The 16,233-nt window shown below is 42.9% G+C and overlaps 1 protein-coding gene across 4 annotated transcripts in view; it reads right to left on the reverse strand.

Annotated features, from left to right (window-relative positions):
• Positions 1-100: 100 nt before the first annotated feature.
• LOC148041248 (light-inducible protein CPRF2-like) overlaps positions 101-16,233 on the reverse strand; it is a 30,848-nt gene continuing 14,715 nt past the window's right edge. For 3 of the 4 annotated variants that reach the window (XM_087678436.1, XM_087678445.1, XM_087678454.1), the window contains exons 3-8: positions 2,533-2,622; positions 2,193-2,409; positions 2,023-2,098; positions 1,806-1,931; positions 1,596-1,641; positions 102-1,487 (exon numbers count right to left, since the gene is read on the reverse strand). In XM_087678436.1, coding sequence (XP_087534562.1) covers positions 1,264-1,487; positions 1,596-1,641; positions 1,806-1,931; positions 2,023-2,098; positions 2,193-2,409; positions 2,533-2,622 — 779 coding nt within the window. In that variant the 3' untranslated portion in view covers positions 102-1,263. Of the gene's footprint in view, positions 1,488-1,595; positions 1,642-1,805; positions 1,932-2,022; positions 2,099-2,192; positions 2,410-2,532; positions 2,623-16,233 lie in introns of all 4 variants that reach the window. The other variant, XM_087678463.1, reaches the window with a different exon arrangement.

Below are 16,233 nucleotides of genomic sequence, written 5' to 3' on the forward strand. Positions count from 1 at the left end.
GCGTTTCGTAACTTAATGATAATCCTTGAGCAATCCCAATCAATCGTGTTATGCCGACATATGCTTTAAACTCTCGATTCGGCAAATCTACATTTCCACTTTCTCGACGCTTTATTTTTACAAAACCAGAACAGCAATGCTTTAAAATGTGTTTGTGACCAGAAATTGAATTTCTGACACGGAATATCTCCTCCATTCCAGTGACCGTAAAATTTGGCCATTTTATAATATATTACCCGCTGATAAGCGGCAGCACCTGCTCCATTTTCTTTGTGAACCATCAGCAGGTTTTTCCACCCTTCACCTTCCAAGTGAATACAAAATAGCGAATTATCCTCTTCGTTGAAGGATTAACTCGGGATTTGGCTACTACCTACTTGTCTCTCCTCACTGCGGAAAATCATGTGAATCATTCGTAAGTTTTCATCTCTTGGTAATCTTTAGCAGCATCTTAGTGACCGTTGGCAGTGCTTTCGAATAATAGTGCCGGAGAGATTGCACATTGTTTGCTTCTCTCTCTCTCTCGTAAGTATTAAGCGGAACCATTGTGTAAGTTTACAGAGAGAGGAGGTGGCTGTTCCAAGGATGGAGATTATCCGTCGACTGCACTTTTGGTTCCTGCATGATCTACCAAAGCTAGATTAATTCTGCTGTCAAGCAGCCAAGCTTGTTTCGTAAGTGGGTCACAAGATAGACAGACGGACAGAGTCACGTCTTGTACGACCAGGGCACATAGGACAACACATACAACAGCGTGGCATGCATCTGTGGGTGCAACTGTACACTTCAGAATCTCATATGCGTACACTTAGCTATCTGATCTGTTAGAAGGTAAGAGGTTATGCCTAATAATAAGGCCTTGCAGCTTGCTGTTTCATAAGTGTAGACTGTAGCAGATGGCTCTGAAGGGCAGCCGGTCTGACATAAAGACACCACCAGAGAAAACAAACCTATCACCACGTACATTGTATTATCAGTAAGGTGATAATCGCAATGATCTTAAACATGTAACTGCTGACAATGGTCAGAAAAATGTGTTTATGTTCACTGCTTGCATGTCAGTGCATCAAACTTTAGATGACCTTTGTACTACCCCAACTCTCAAAAAGGTAGGCAGGACATAATTCACCCTCTGTACATTGTATCTGTGGCAATGCTGTCCTCTAGAGTCCAATTAATGTACAGGCTTTATATTAGCCACAACAAAACACCTCTGTACAGCTTCCTAGTCCTGTGACCTGACAAGTTACTTGATGGGGTCAATTAATGGTCACCAACTGGTCCCTGCTCCACTATTGATGAACTATCCACTTCCCAATTATTCCCCCAAGACAAAGATCCACAAGGAATTCCACCCCTTATTTTTTTCTGAAGATGTTCCAAACTTGCCACACGCTGCATAGAAGGTGTTCGCCCCATCTTAATACCTATGTGCTGTTGTACATCAGAGCTAATCTGCACTCCACTAGCTATTTGAGTTGCTCGTCCTAACAACAAGGCATATACAATGTCAGATACAAGTTACCAAAATTTCAGTCTACACAATCCTGTCTGAATCTTAATTAAAGCATGCCAAAAACAAAACTACGACAGACCTGAAGTAGCACTTGACCGAGTGACCATTTCCTCTGCCATCTTAACCTGAGAAATGATAAACCAAATAAGAACGCCAATAACAGCTCCAGTTTTCACACTCTTAAGAAATATTTTGATGCGATCCAGAACAAAGAAATTATCCTCCCCAAGTCAGTGACGTTTTACCCATCTCTTTTTACAAAAACACACCACCTGGCACCAGCTCTTACTTTTACTCTCAATGCTTCTACGTCAGATTTGAGAACACGATTATCCACCAGAGCATTATTCAGCTTCTGAGTGATTTCGTTCAGCTGTTTGTACAAATTTGAGTTTTCTAGCCTCAGCTGTGAAACCTGTAAAGGAAATGGCATCTTTCAATTAGAGAATAAGTCCCCTGATCACTAAGTCAAGAAACTGAACATATTTTACTTGATGCAAACAGACCTGTGACTCTAACTCTGTAAGATGTGCCTGCTTCCTTCGCCTTGACCTCCTTGCAGATTCTCTATTTGACAACATTCTGATGACAAAGCCATATGATCCGATCAGAAAACCTCAATCAAAAACACGCGTGTAAATGAGAAATCGCAAGAATTGACCACTTGTAATTTTACCTTCTCATTCGTTTCATATTGCTAGGATCAATATTCTGCTCGAGGAGGACTGAATCCAAATCAGCATCCTCATCATCAGACTGCTCACGTGAAGAACCACTTGTAGTTGCCCTGCCTGTTCCCAAATATGTGGTTCCAGCACTAGGCTTTGGAGGCAATGCTGGTATTCCAACAGGCCCTGGAACAGTTTTCTCAACAGGTGCTGTATTATTGCTATCTGCAACCACAAACATTCTCCGTAAGTTTTCAAAGTTCAAGAAATGCTAACTTCTGTACATTTATTCTACTTAAAATCGTAAGAGTGCAAATAAACAAACTCTTGGCAAAAAAATTCAGTTACCGATTATCCCTGGTTCAATTTTTGGAACTGCTGTTATTACACGATCGTGAGATCCTCTTGCAGCTTGCTTCATTTGGGACTGTTGTGCGCCTTCAGCAAAGTGGGCAGTTTTTTAGCAATACAAAAAAGAAGCTCATGAAATTTTTTAAAATCTCACTACAGTTGAAAGCCAATCAGTCCAACATTTTCAGAGAGTTTACTGTTCTGTTTTTGCTCAAAACCAACACAGTTTACTTTTTCAAAGAAACAAGATCACTGGCTCACACCTTTATAAATATTATAAAAAGACAACAAGGGCAAGCAATTTCACCCACAGTATTCCATGCTTGCTAAAGAGAAGAGACGAGCTTCACTGGGAAAGCTCAGTTTCCATTAAATTCCCCTATAAGCCATATTCCTGGCATCCACACTAAATTTTTAATCCCTCTCAAAGGTGAACTCGTAGATAATCATCCCTTGTAATGGTCCAATTTCCCAATTTGTCTAAAGAAGCTTTGAATCAAGACTGCCTTGCACAAATTCTACCTTTATGAATTTATTGCCAATTTTGACACTCTTCACTAGGTGTTTCATGTTGGAAGTGTGCTGGGCCCCCGGGGGATCCTAGAGGCTAGGATACTTGTAAACACAAACATATTGATGAAAAGAAAGAGTTCAGAATCTAAACTCAATAGAACTAATCCTTGTACCTCAATCATTTGAGGGTTTGATTTAATAATGGCATATGGAGTAAAGAGAATGTAGCACATCAGTCTCCTGGGTCCTAAATGCGCAACTTGCAAAGACAAGGAAACCCAAAGACAAAAAAATCCTCTAATCAATATATGCAACAGCTATAATATGGTAGTGTACAAGGGTGATGATGGCTGGCAACAGCTAATGATTAATCCACACTGCCCCCAGCCTATGCGCAATCTTACAACCTACATGTTCCAAATCCTTGAAGATGCCTCGCTACCAATCCAGGACAGACCTCGTATACTCGCAATCAGCCAGCTCAGTCCCACGTGCAGCCATGAACACTCTTCCTATGGCACATTGACATGAGCACTGATTGGCACTCAAGATCTTGCGGTAGGCTCGCAAGAGGTATCACAATCTTCCTTGATAATACTCGCTGCTGGAGAAAGAAGGAAACTAGGACATTGACATTCGTGTCATTGACCAGTGACCACCAGCAGGGACATTGCCTTGAAAGCACACACAAACATCAGACCAATACCTGCCCAACCTTAATACCAAAACATACTGGTAACTTCATTAATTGCCCATCCCATTGGCTAACTTGCCTGTCACCTAAACATGATGACTATTGCCAGCATGGTCTATTGGCTGTCATGCTGTCTTACAATCCTTCTGCCACCCATGCCAGCACACGTTGCATGCTGCCTGACCACTTTTGAATTGGGGGTGCCCAAGTGCATTATGAAACATTTGTTTATGATTTCAGTCTTCACCATCACTTGGCTGTGGTTAGAGCCTCTAAATCAGATGCAACAAAACTCAAATCTTTCAATACTAAGAAAGAATGGCAATAAGTCACATAAAATCATGCCCTTCAATGGAAAGTTTACGATTGCCAGTACTCACAGCAATCTCTCATCACGTGGCCATGTTGGCTACATCAAAAATAGTTTCACTCTTCCTTCCAAGCTTCAGGCTCCCTCAAAATACAATCACCCACACTGTATGCCTATGAGAAATGGCACCAGCTATGGAGAGAGAAAACAAGAGAGTGATGGTGTGAGCTGAAGCAAAAGAGCAGAGTATACTTGCTGAACTGAAAAAGATAAGAGTGAAAGTATAACTAATCTTTGGGTCAAGGGTTGACCTAACCAACCTTCCACCAACCGACTAGAGTTAGGTTTATTTACTATGGAGCCTAGCGTCACTACTTTAATGTCCTAAGACATGAGGTGTACACACCCTACATTGACACTTTAATAAGTGTCCACACCACACAAATTACATTGGGCACTGCCCCAAATTGGTAAATTCTAACACCCCCCTGCAAAGCCAATGTGATGAAGCACAAGGATGATCAATCACCTAAGGTGGGAACATACATCAAGCTTCTCTCTCCTGCATAGCATCTCTCTCTCTCTGACATAATAGTAATGCACCTCAATATGTTTCATGTGAGCATGAAACACACGATTTTATGCCACCACAATAGCACTCTATCAAAAAGAATGGGCATAGGACCCTCCAATGATATATGTAGATCAGCCAACAATATATGCAGCCATGCACATTCCATTGTTGATATGAAGGCTGCCTTGTACTCAGTCTCACAAGACGAGGTAGCCACTGTAGGTTGTTTCTTACTTAGCCATGAAATGCATGAATGGCCCAAAAAGAAACAATGTCCACTAGTAAAATACCTAGTGTCTAAATCACCAACCCAATCTGAATCATTGTAAACCTATAGATGCAAGTCTTCCCCCCCCCAAGAAATGACAATACATGTGACTCAGTTCCTTCCAAATATCTCAAGATCCACTTAACAAGTTGCCAATGTACGGTCCATGGGCTGTGCATAAACCTGCTCACCTAAGATACTACATATTAAATGTCAAGGCATGTGTTGCAAAGATAAATAAGACAACTAAAAGTCTAGCTGTAAATTGCGACATCAAACATCTCTTTACCATCATGCATAGACAACTTTAGACCTGGCTCCATAGGAGTGTGCATAGGTCTGTAATATTGCATATTAAACCTATGTAAAAGCTTGTCCACCTATTGTGACTGTGACAAGATAATACCATGCTGATTTTGGGAGAATTGAATCCCCAAATAGCAATGATAGCCCATATCTGACATAGTGAATGCATGTTTCAATTCAGCCTTGAAATCTGCAATTTTATCCTCTTTAGGTCCGGTGAGCAGCATATCATACACATAAAGAACGATAACCAATAAGTCCCCCCCTTCATTTTTGACGTAGAGAGTGGGAGTAGTTGGACTATTTTTTAACCCTTCGCTAGCCAGATAAGCATCAATTTTAGATACCATGCATGAGAAGCTCATTTGAGACCATCAAGAGCCTTATGCAGCTTGCAAACCATGTGCTCTTTTCCATTCACCACAAACCCTAGAGGTTGTGAAACATAAAATGTATAATCCTCCTCCACAAAATTGGATGTAACATCACCATCAAAAGATTTGTTGGCTGATGTCTCCTAGATAACCAAACCAAAGTCTTTCTTCTTTTCTTTGGTAAATCGCATCTTGCATTCATCAATATAACGACTCGGCTTTTTGCAATAATGACATTTTCCCTTTTTCTTTGACTTTTTTGTGTCTTGGGCAACCTTATTTGATGGTTGTCCCACATCATCCTTTTGCTGATTTTTTACATTCTACTTTACTTTTCCCTTGCCTTTGTACTTCAAGAGCATGTCTACATCACCTAAACACATTGAACCATTCTTTCGAGTTTGTTCCTCTTGTAACAAGAGGCCTTCCAATTCAACAAATTTAAGGGGCTGCTGCACACCCCCCCCCCCCCCCCGGGACAACAACAATGAGGTGTGGAATCCAAGATACGACTCAAGAAGCAAGTTCTGTGTGATATCTACCATTTCCACATCCTGAATGACCTTGTCAACATTCAGCAGCTAGTCACACAAATCCTATATGTGTGTGAGGTGATCAATCATATTGTTGCCCTCATCCATAATTGCATTAGCCTAACTCTCTATGTAGATAAGATACCCTCGCTTCATTACACTGTAAGCATATGTTCTAGCACATCCCAAGGCTGCTTTTGAGGTCTTACAAGACCAAATATTTGAAATAATAGCTCTCTTTACTGAAAAGGAAATCAAAGTTAGGGCATGTGAATCCTTGGGGTCCCACCTCTGCTAATCATTGATAGGAGAGAGAGGTGTAGCAACACCACCACCACCAGCCTATCTTCTAGCATTACGTTGAGGTGTCTAAGGTGCAAGACCTCTTGGTCATTGCAAATCACCAATGACATAGTCCCATATATCCTTCGCCACAAGAAGATTATGCACCAGAAAGCTCCACAGAGGATAGTTCGTGCCATCTAGTTTGCCCTCCTAAGTAAGGACACCTAGGATGTTGCCCTAGGAATCATGCCTCACGATACGTGCCAAAGCTGTAATGCACCTCATGATGCGTGCCAAGGAAAAAAAAAACAAAAGCCCTAAATTTATTCCACAAATCTTGAAGAAATTGTGCAATGTTGGCGTTTCCAATGCAAGTTCCCGCGTAATACTACAAATCTGGCAAAAGTCCCAAAATGTTGAATACCTCGGGATACACACATAGACTTCAACACTTAACGGGTACTCAATTGAGTTGACTACAAAACTGGCGATGCAATGTGCAAGCAAGAGAGGGACGCTACAGAAGCGGTAATGGCAATGCACATAGGGTAGTGGCAAGCTAGAGCGGCGCTGCAGGAGTAGTGGTGACAGCAGCTAAAGCTACAAAGTGGCACAACTGGAAGAGCAGCAATGGCGCTATTGTAGAGCGTGCTAGGCAAACAAGCAAAGATGTTGGTCAAGCAACGCGCATGGGACGCAGGGAGTAGCATAGGTGGTGGAGTGGTCGACGAAGCAAGCGCAATTGCAAGCAATACAAGTGGACTGTTGGTTGCGCATAAGCAAACAGGGCAACACTAATGCTATTAAACATGAGTACAAAAATAGGGGAACATAGCTGAAGTAGCCTATAAAGAAATGACTAAGCAACCAAAGAGACAATAGGGTTTGCAAGGAGAAACACAGAGTGTGTACGACAAACACTCAAAAGAGAAGAGAAACTCGGATAAATAAAATGATGAACAACTGAATAAATAAAGTGAATCTGATACAAGGGTGCCATAGCACAAAAGATGCCTTGGAGCAAGGAGACTACCAAAGAAGTCTTCGAGTAGAGTAGAGAGACTACCAATGAAGAGGAGCCTCAAAATCCACAATGCAAGGATGATGACTAGTGATGCCTCGGGCAGGAAGATTGTCGTCGAAGGGTGAGAAGCCTCTGGGTTTGCAAATGCAAGTCTAAAGACTAACACCAACTGCTTGGGAGATTGGAGTGACTTCAGAGGTGAAGTAAGAGCCAAAAACTAGAAACACAAATGTAGCAACCTTTGATGATGGTAGTGCCAACTGGAAGTGTGACACTTGATAAAGGAAAGTAGCTAGGAACCACAATGGAAGTGTGTGGAGCCTAGAAAGCTAACACCACACGCTGATGATGCAAACAACAGGACCGCATGCATTTCAATGCCTTCCCAGAAAGCATTAACATGCAAGGACTTGGGCACTTAGTGCAACGTCAGACTTGGTATTTGCGTTATTGCATCATGCATGTGTAAGTCATTTGATGTAGCCTGCTCTATCGATCCTTCTACCCAATGCCAACAATATAGACTCCAACAAGATGGAGAAATTGATGCCAACAAGATAGACTCCAAACACAAACCCAGTGCTGAAGGTGACAAGGCACCTAAAGAAGATGATGGAAGGAGAGAGGAGAGACGAAAGTCTCAGAAGAAGGGAGAGTGTGGTGAGTACAAGTGAGGAATGAATGGGGAGGTGTCGTACATATAGGGATAAACAGTTTGAAGTCACCCGTTGAAGTCTCTCAAATGGCACTCTGACACTCTCACAAGGCCCTAGAAAGTCTTTTTGGGACTGGAAACTGACCAAAAAAATGAAGAAGGAAAACTGTCAAAATGTTGTGGTTTCTCAACGCCTCCTCTCGAACCTAAAAAGGAGCACAAAAGAGGAGTAAGGTGAAGAGAGGAAGATCCACCCAATAATCCAAGAATACCACCTAAAAGGAAGCCTGTGAAGATAGTCACGAGACTTGATGGGCAATAGAACCTAAAACACAACTTCAATTAAGAAGCCACTAGCTTTGTTACACCATGTTGGAAGGAATACGAAGGCCTAGTCATAAAGTCACCACTGAAAATCCAAGAGCTCCAATTGAAGATAGATCCTCTAGATGTTGGGTTTTAGTGGAGGTAAAGATTCTCAAAAGAGAACCAAACCTTGGAAGTAAAAGATGGTGAGTGAAGAACTTCGAAAGTAGTAGGATCCCCCTCTCAAAGTGAAGATGGAGAAGCCCCTCTAAAGTTGAAGAAAAAGGAGATACCCCCTCTTAAGGGTGAGCGAAAAGAATCCCCCTCTAAGAAGAGGGATTCCAACTCATGGATCATGGACTCCGAGGTGTTGGATGACGAAGAAAGTACCGCCGAACGTGCCGAAGAAGGTATCTAGGGCTCAAAAGAAGCGGAAACCAAAGAGCACCCAGAGATATCGTCTTGATCCTAAGAAAAAGAGGGTAGGGTAGAAGGAAGCTCATGGTAAGCCAAGGATGGGAAATGGTCATAAGCTTTCAATGGAGTGGACTGTGGAGATGTGAGCTGTGGTAGCCACTGGACCCGAAAATAGGTGGAGGAAACCTCCACGTAGTATGGTGGCCTCCAAGAGAACTTATCGCCTTGTGAGGTCTTAAAGCCTCCATCTGCACCTGAAGACTTAGTGCGCGTCGAATACAACTTATTGCCTTGAGCACAGTAAGCTGAGAGCCCGGACAGAACGATCTCTGTGGCCCAGAAAGGAGAGGTAGCACAAGGAGTGCCTAGTGGAAGACACATATACTCTAGTGAGGTAGGACAAAGGTCGATGTCGACAAGCTTCGATGGTGTGACCATTCTTACCACAATAGGAGCACCCAAGAGACGAGTAATCTGTCCGTGGAAACAGCATGGTGCTAGAGTGGCAACTTGTAAAAAGAAAAGGGTGGGAGGGAGAAGAAGGATATCTCCTAGTGACTCAACGAAAGTAGAGTAATAATCACATGTTGATGCCGAACCTGCAATCTATCTTTGCCTTCACAAATGCAGAGGATCTTCGCACCTCATTGAGCGCCTCTAGCTTTGATACCGTGTCAAGAAATGACTACGCAACCAGAGAGACAATAGGGTTTGCAGAGAGAAACACAAAGTGTATACGGCAAACACTGAGAAGAAAAAAGAAACTCAAATAAATAAAATGATGAAGAACCAAATAAATGAAGTGAATCTGATACAAGGGTGCCATAGCATGAAAGATGCCCTAGAGTAAGGAGATTGGCGGAAAAGCCTATAGGTCTACAAACGCAAGGATGATGAGGTGTCGCCTGCAGCATGGAGACTACCATCAAAAAGGAGTCTCTAAATCCGCAGCACAAGGATGATGATTGGTGATGCCTGAAACCAAAAGAGTGCCATCGAAGGGTGAGGAGCCTCTAAGTTTGCAAACACAAGCCTGAAGATTGACATCAGTTACTTGGGAGTGACACCGGAGATGAAGAAAGAGCCAGAAATTGAAAGCACAAATGTAGTAGCCTTTGATAATGGAAGCGCCAACTAGAAGTGTGACACCTGATGAAGGGGAGTGTCCATGAACCAAAATGCAACTATGTGGAGCCTAGAAAGTTGACGTAATGTTAATAATGCAAACCTCAAGTAAAGGAGAAGTGTCCACAAGCTATAAACGCAAATCAAGGGACTACATAGATGATGCCAAGCGAATGGAGACTGACATCAAGATGGAGGAAGTTGTCGCCAAGCTGGGGATGCTGACGTCAAGCAAAGATGAGCTATCGCCAGGGTGGAGAAGCTCATGCCAACAAGATGGGCTCCAACGCAAACTTGATGCTGAAGGTGATAGGGCGCCTGAAGAAAATGATGGAAGGGGAGAGGAGAGAGAAAGGTTTCCAAAGAAGTGAGAGAGTGTGGTGGATACAAGTGAAGATTGAATGGGAGGTGCCGTATATATAAGCACAAATAATCTCGAGTCTTGCCATTGAAGCCTCTCAAACGGTGCTCCGACACTCTCAAAAGGCCCTAGAGAGCCTTTTTAGGGTTGGAAATTGAAACCAAAAATGGAAATGAAAAAGAGAAATTGTACGAAATGATGTGGTTTCTCAAGACACCCCCTCCTCCTTGCTCCTCTCTCCCGTCGAGAGCTAGTGACAGCAAGACCTTCACGGAGCAATACCAACTAACACTAGTTGTTTGGAATTCATGCATAGAAGCTGCTCGAATACCAACTGTGAGAAATGCCACCAACTATGGAGGGGAGAGAAAACGAGATAGTAACTATATGTGAGCTGAAGCAAAAGAGTAGAATGTACTTGCTGAACTAAAAAAGATAAGAGTGAAAGTACAACTAATGATTAGGTTAAGGGTTAACCTAACCAACCTTCTACCAACTAACTAGAGATAGTTTTATTTACTCTAGAGCCTAGTATCACTCTTTAATGTCCTAAGACACTAGGTGTACACACTGTACATTGACACTTTTAAGGGTATACACCACGCAAATTATATTGGAAACTGCCCAGAATTGGTAAATTCTAACAATGCCATATGAAAACATAACAAAAGATTTACAATCAGACTTGATATTTGGTTCCACATCCTCCAAAGAAGGTGCTTGGTGTCAAATGGATCCATAAGACCAAGCATCAGGATGATGGTAACCTTGGACAAGCATGAAGCTAGGCTTGTTGCCCAAGGGTTTTGCCCAAAAGCATCATTTAGACTCCACACCACCATCAACATCTGATAGAGACTCCCCTTAAGGAACTTCATCCACATAGGTCCACATAAATCTATAGAAACAAGCTCCATGGGCGCCTAAGCCCACCTAAAAGCCTTGCTGGGAATCAAATCTCTGTCTATGCTACTTGCCTTAAATGCAAGACACACATGGCAATGCCTCACCCCAACATTTGGCAATCAACACACAAGTTGGTCACAAGCTACATTCAAAAGGTACTTGTAGTTGAGGTACAAGCAAAGCCACAACTCAGTCTAAGACTATGAAGAAAGAAATAAAAAAGTAAGGGCCGTGAAACTCCGCATCTTATAGATGCCATTCTCCTCAAATCCTCGGCACATCGCTTGTCTAGACTAGTCATCAAGAACCTTGAAGAAACCTGAATCAAACTCAATCGTAAGGCCAAGTTCACAAATCTTACTCATTGAAAAAAGCTGACAGCCCAAACTTGGTACATAAAGAATCTCCGAGGTATAAACACCTTCATGCCCATCCAAAATAAGCTACACATCACCCTTGTCCTATATCAAAACCAAAGAGCTATCACCAATCAAAATGTACCTATGCATTAGATGTTAGAGATTCAATCATCCCTTGGACATGCAAAGGCAATTACTATTGTACAATTAGTACTCTCGGGCATACTTACATATTTCCTAGATAAGTGTAGACAATTCCATGCAATCACCAAGAGATTTTCAGCAATTCCAAGCAGCTTGGCAAGCCAAATAGGCTGTGTACGATGCCACATGGTATGTGCATTATTTACATAGCATTTTTTATGATTATTGTTATTGCTGCAACTGTTTTCTATAGTAGTGCTCATTTTTATCTATTTTTTATTGCCTATCTATAGGCTGGTCTGCCCCAATCATTCTCACTTGTATCTTCAAGTAGAGAGAGATCGTCCAGAGATACACTCAACATCCCATTGTACATATCTGCCTTCTTCATTTCAGTGTTCATTCACTGCAGATTTCTGCATTCTACTATCTATCTCTCTCTCCCCCTCTTCTCACCAAGTTCATTTTCTTTCAATATAGTCATATGCTTCCACTTTCACTACACTTTAACATGGTATCAAAGCAATGTTGAAGGGCTGATTGTTTGATCATGGACAGACCTAAAGTGGAGATTTCAGCACAACAAAAGTTAGCATTTTCAATGTTTTAGGGTGAGCGGGAGGGCTGTGCATCGACACAAGGTTGAGATGAACAAGTGAAGGGCAAAAAAGGAGCGAAGACATGTTTTCCTTTGCATGTATTGCTCCCTCTTTCCACCCGGCATCATGTGTTTCCTTCAGCATCAAATAATCCCTGTCTATCTTGCCTAAGTCTGTCTTCTTTTGTACCATGGCCCAACAGGCCCCAATTACCCTGAGAACACCTCTTATTGGTCGTTTCCACTCCAATGGCAACATCTTTGTTTTCTTGCAGGTATTTTTTGAAGGACATCTATGGCCAACATGTATGTGTTGGGGGACCGTATGGTTTAGGATGATTCAACAAACCAACCATCATCCTGTCTCTCTCTTTCTGCAATATTCTTTCAAGCTGGATGGGACATACTATGCTCTATGGTTGTGCTGCATGGAGTGTCTCCTCGATCACTATGACCTTTGGGATTTTGTTACTGTCCCTATACCCAAACCCTACTGTGGATCCTCGTGATGATGTGATCGGGAATTCAGTAACTTTATGGGCACATCCCGCTCTTTACCGGCATTAGATGTATCCACATCGCTGCAAAGATTTGAAGTAGATTGGCATCCGAATCCAGACATTTGGGCATTGAGTATCTCTTACGTTGAAGCTACGACAACTTTTTGTTGCACATTACCCTACAATGAGGAATCACATCCACAAGATGGAGGAGCTTCAAGATGAGCTTGCATCCTTTGGTGTAGACATTTCTCCAAAGAACCTAGCTATTATGACACTTCTCTCACATCTTCCATCACTGACATATGGTGTGTTGCACACTAGTCTTCTCACTTTTTATAGCCAAGAGAGACTCACTCGGGAGGAGCTAGTCCCATTGGTGCTTAAGCAAGATGCCCGTGTACACTAGTCTTCTCACTTTTTATAGCCAAGAGAGACTCATTCGGGAGGAGCTAGTCCCATTGATGCTTAAGCAAGATGCCCGTGCACATGGCTATGCTTATGCAACTCTCTCTCCAAGTACAGGACCAACCAAGCAGAAGGCTAAAGCAAGGGAAGAGGAAGTTGGATTCATCTTTTGAGTCTGATCCAAATTTTTTAGGAAAGCGTTGAGAATATCCCACCTGTCCTCATTGTCGGAAGACCTCGCACCTTGCGGAGAAGTGTTGTTGGGATAAAGGCCCGATTTAACCCCCATGTATAGTACACGCACATTGTATATGTGAATGCACCCTTACATGCCCTAAGTATAAATACATTTTATTCTTTGTGTACCAACACATTATTGGTACACTCTAATCGAATTGTACTTGGCTCTATTCTCACTCTTGCTCTCCAGCAGTCACACTCTCACGCTCACTTCTGCTCGACTTCCATCTCTCTCAGTTGTGCTCTTCGCCCAACAAGTGCAAGAGAATATACCCTCACCTTCGTCTAGGGGCAAAGGATGGATCTATATCAGAGCCTTTACCTATCTCTACTTCACCTGCTATTACCACTGCGGAATAAGCGTGAGAGTGTGACTGCTCTCCAGCAGTCACACTCACGCTCACTTCTGCTCGACTTCCATCTCTCTCAGTTGTGCTCTTCGCCCAACAAGTGCAAGAGAATATACCCTCACCTTCGTCTAGGGGCAAAGGATGGATCTATATCAGAGCCTTTACCTATCTCTACTTCACCTGCTATTACCACTGCGGAATAAGTGTTTCTACACATCTATCAAGTGGAGGAGCCTTCTTTGACTCTCTCGTCATCTAAGCAACCTTAGCTCATTGGCAGTGGTGCATTTTGTCACATGACTCCCCAGGGTGATTTGTTGCAAGATCTCCATCCCTAAGAGGATATCTTCACTGCCAATGGCATCTCTTCGATGCCTATTAGTAGTGTTGGCACCTTGCCTCTGTTGTCTAACCGTCTATCGAGCCAATCTTAGGCCCTACATGTTCCTGACTTGGGCTTCCCTCTCCTCTTAGTTTATGGCCTTCCTAGGCTCAGGACCCACATTGTCTTCACCGAACTAGGCATCTTTGCCAAGGATTCTTCTCCAACTACCACTTTTGTGACAGATTGGCAAGAGAGGGGGCTATCTATGCTCCATTCCCCTTCCATTATGCAAGGCCCTTCGAGGCAAATTTCTATCGTCGCACCCATTTCCGGTTGTGCACCATTTATCCTAGAAGTTCCATCCCATACCCCACCATCTCCTCTAGTGGTTCCCTCATACCTCCCATCCCTTTCAAAAGGGGAACAATATCGATGATACAATTGTGGATCTGGCTCTTTGTGTTTCAAAGGGCACTTGCCAAGATATTGAGGAGTTTCTTCAAGGTTTCCAGTCTACTTTGGGCCTTTTCTTTATGCGGTGACCTCGTTTCTTCGTAATAATCCACCATCCCCTACTGCTTGGCCCTTGGTCCCGGATGTTTCTATCCAACTTATAGCACCTTGAAAAGTTTATTACTATCATCTACTAGTTAGGTTAAAGGTTTGGCTCATCCTTCCTGGACTATGAGTTTTCTAGAGTGATTCATTCAAGGCTTCTCCGTTTCCCTTGCCTCTCTGGTGGCTTTCCGTTTGATCGGATTTTTCTATGGAGAGGGGGTTTTGCTCCTTAGCTGGCTTTCTTCATCAAGGGACTTCATCAACATTAACACGCTTTCTAACACCCTCTAATTTGCACCTCCTTTGGTCTTTCGCCACATCCAGGATCTGAGAGGGGGTGTTAGCAATCGTGTGTGTCTTGCGTAGTCATCTCCTACCTATGAGCCTCAATTTGAGTCAGACGAGGCCATTAGGAGCTTTAACATTGTCTTCATCTATAATTTTACGTGTTTTAGGCACTTTAGATGAAGGGCACATTTCCTTTTTGGGCACTTTTGGCTGTCCTAGGTGCCCTATTTTTGGCCTAGCCACTTTTGGCCCTAGTTTTCCTATATATAGGCAGCCTACCCTCCGACTCTCATTATCCATCATTGATTCTTTGTGATTAGCCAACCTTCCTCACTCTCTCGTCCTCCTACTACCATATGGCGCCCACACTCATGCATAGAGTTGTCTATTAGGGATAACTATTGCAACCTTGTACTGTCAGCAATTGTAGTCACGTTGTTCCTTCTCTCTCCTACGTTCTCTCTCTATCTCCTCTCTGTGTTTACTTTCCTCTCTGTTGTGCACTCACAAAAACAAGTTCAAGACCAAAGAGAGCCCTAGCATGCGGCGTTTTCAAAGTCAAAGGGGACCCCCCTTGTTTTTGTGCAAGTTATTCATGTGACAAAGTCTTCCGAGCGAGACATGCACTTTCAAGCTATTATGGACCATCAGGTGCCCATGTTACAAAGCAGTTTTCCACGCTTCCATCACTGCATCCACTTCTAACATGGTATCAGAGTGTAGGATCATTGTTCTTGCTGCTGTTTACACAGTTTCAGGTCTGAGTTTTGATTGTCTATCTACTGATTGGACTGTTTCTGACTGCTGCAACTGATTTACAGCCAGGGCGACCTTCCTTTGCTAATTTTCAGCCTGTTTTCTTGGCTCTTTTCTCAGCATTTTGCACTTTGCCATTGCGTTTACAATTTTTTGGGGCTGTTTTGGGGTTGGGGACCTGTTACTGACCCTTCCACATCAGCATTTTGGTGTATGCTGGTTGCGGCAACCTGTTTTTTTGTAAGGTGCCTGCATTTACTGCAGCTACGATCTGCGTTTTACTGATCAGCCTTTGTGTTTTGCTTGTTTGCTTCTATGCATGGCTGGGCAACAGTATTTCAGGCTGGTTTTGGCTGTGTTTGGTTGGTCTTTTCACTCTATGATACACAGTTCAGCTTTAGAGAGGGTTCATGTGCATCCGGTTGTCGTGTTCTCATCACTAGACTCTGGTTATTGTTGATCTTTTCTCTATGTGCTTTCTTTACTACTTTGAACTCATGCAATCCTTCTGAGTCCATCTT

Source organism: Lygodium microphyllum, chromosome 1 (assembly GCF_053477565.2).
Source record: "Lygodium microphyllum isolate KBCC chromosome 1, Lygodium_microphyllum_v1.1.10, whole genome shotgun sequence".
NCBI classification, from domain to species: domain Eukaryota; kingdom Viridiplantae; phylum Streptophyta; class Polypodiopsida; order Schizaeales; family Lygodiaceae; genus Lygodium; species Lygodium microphyllum.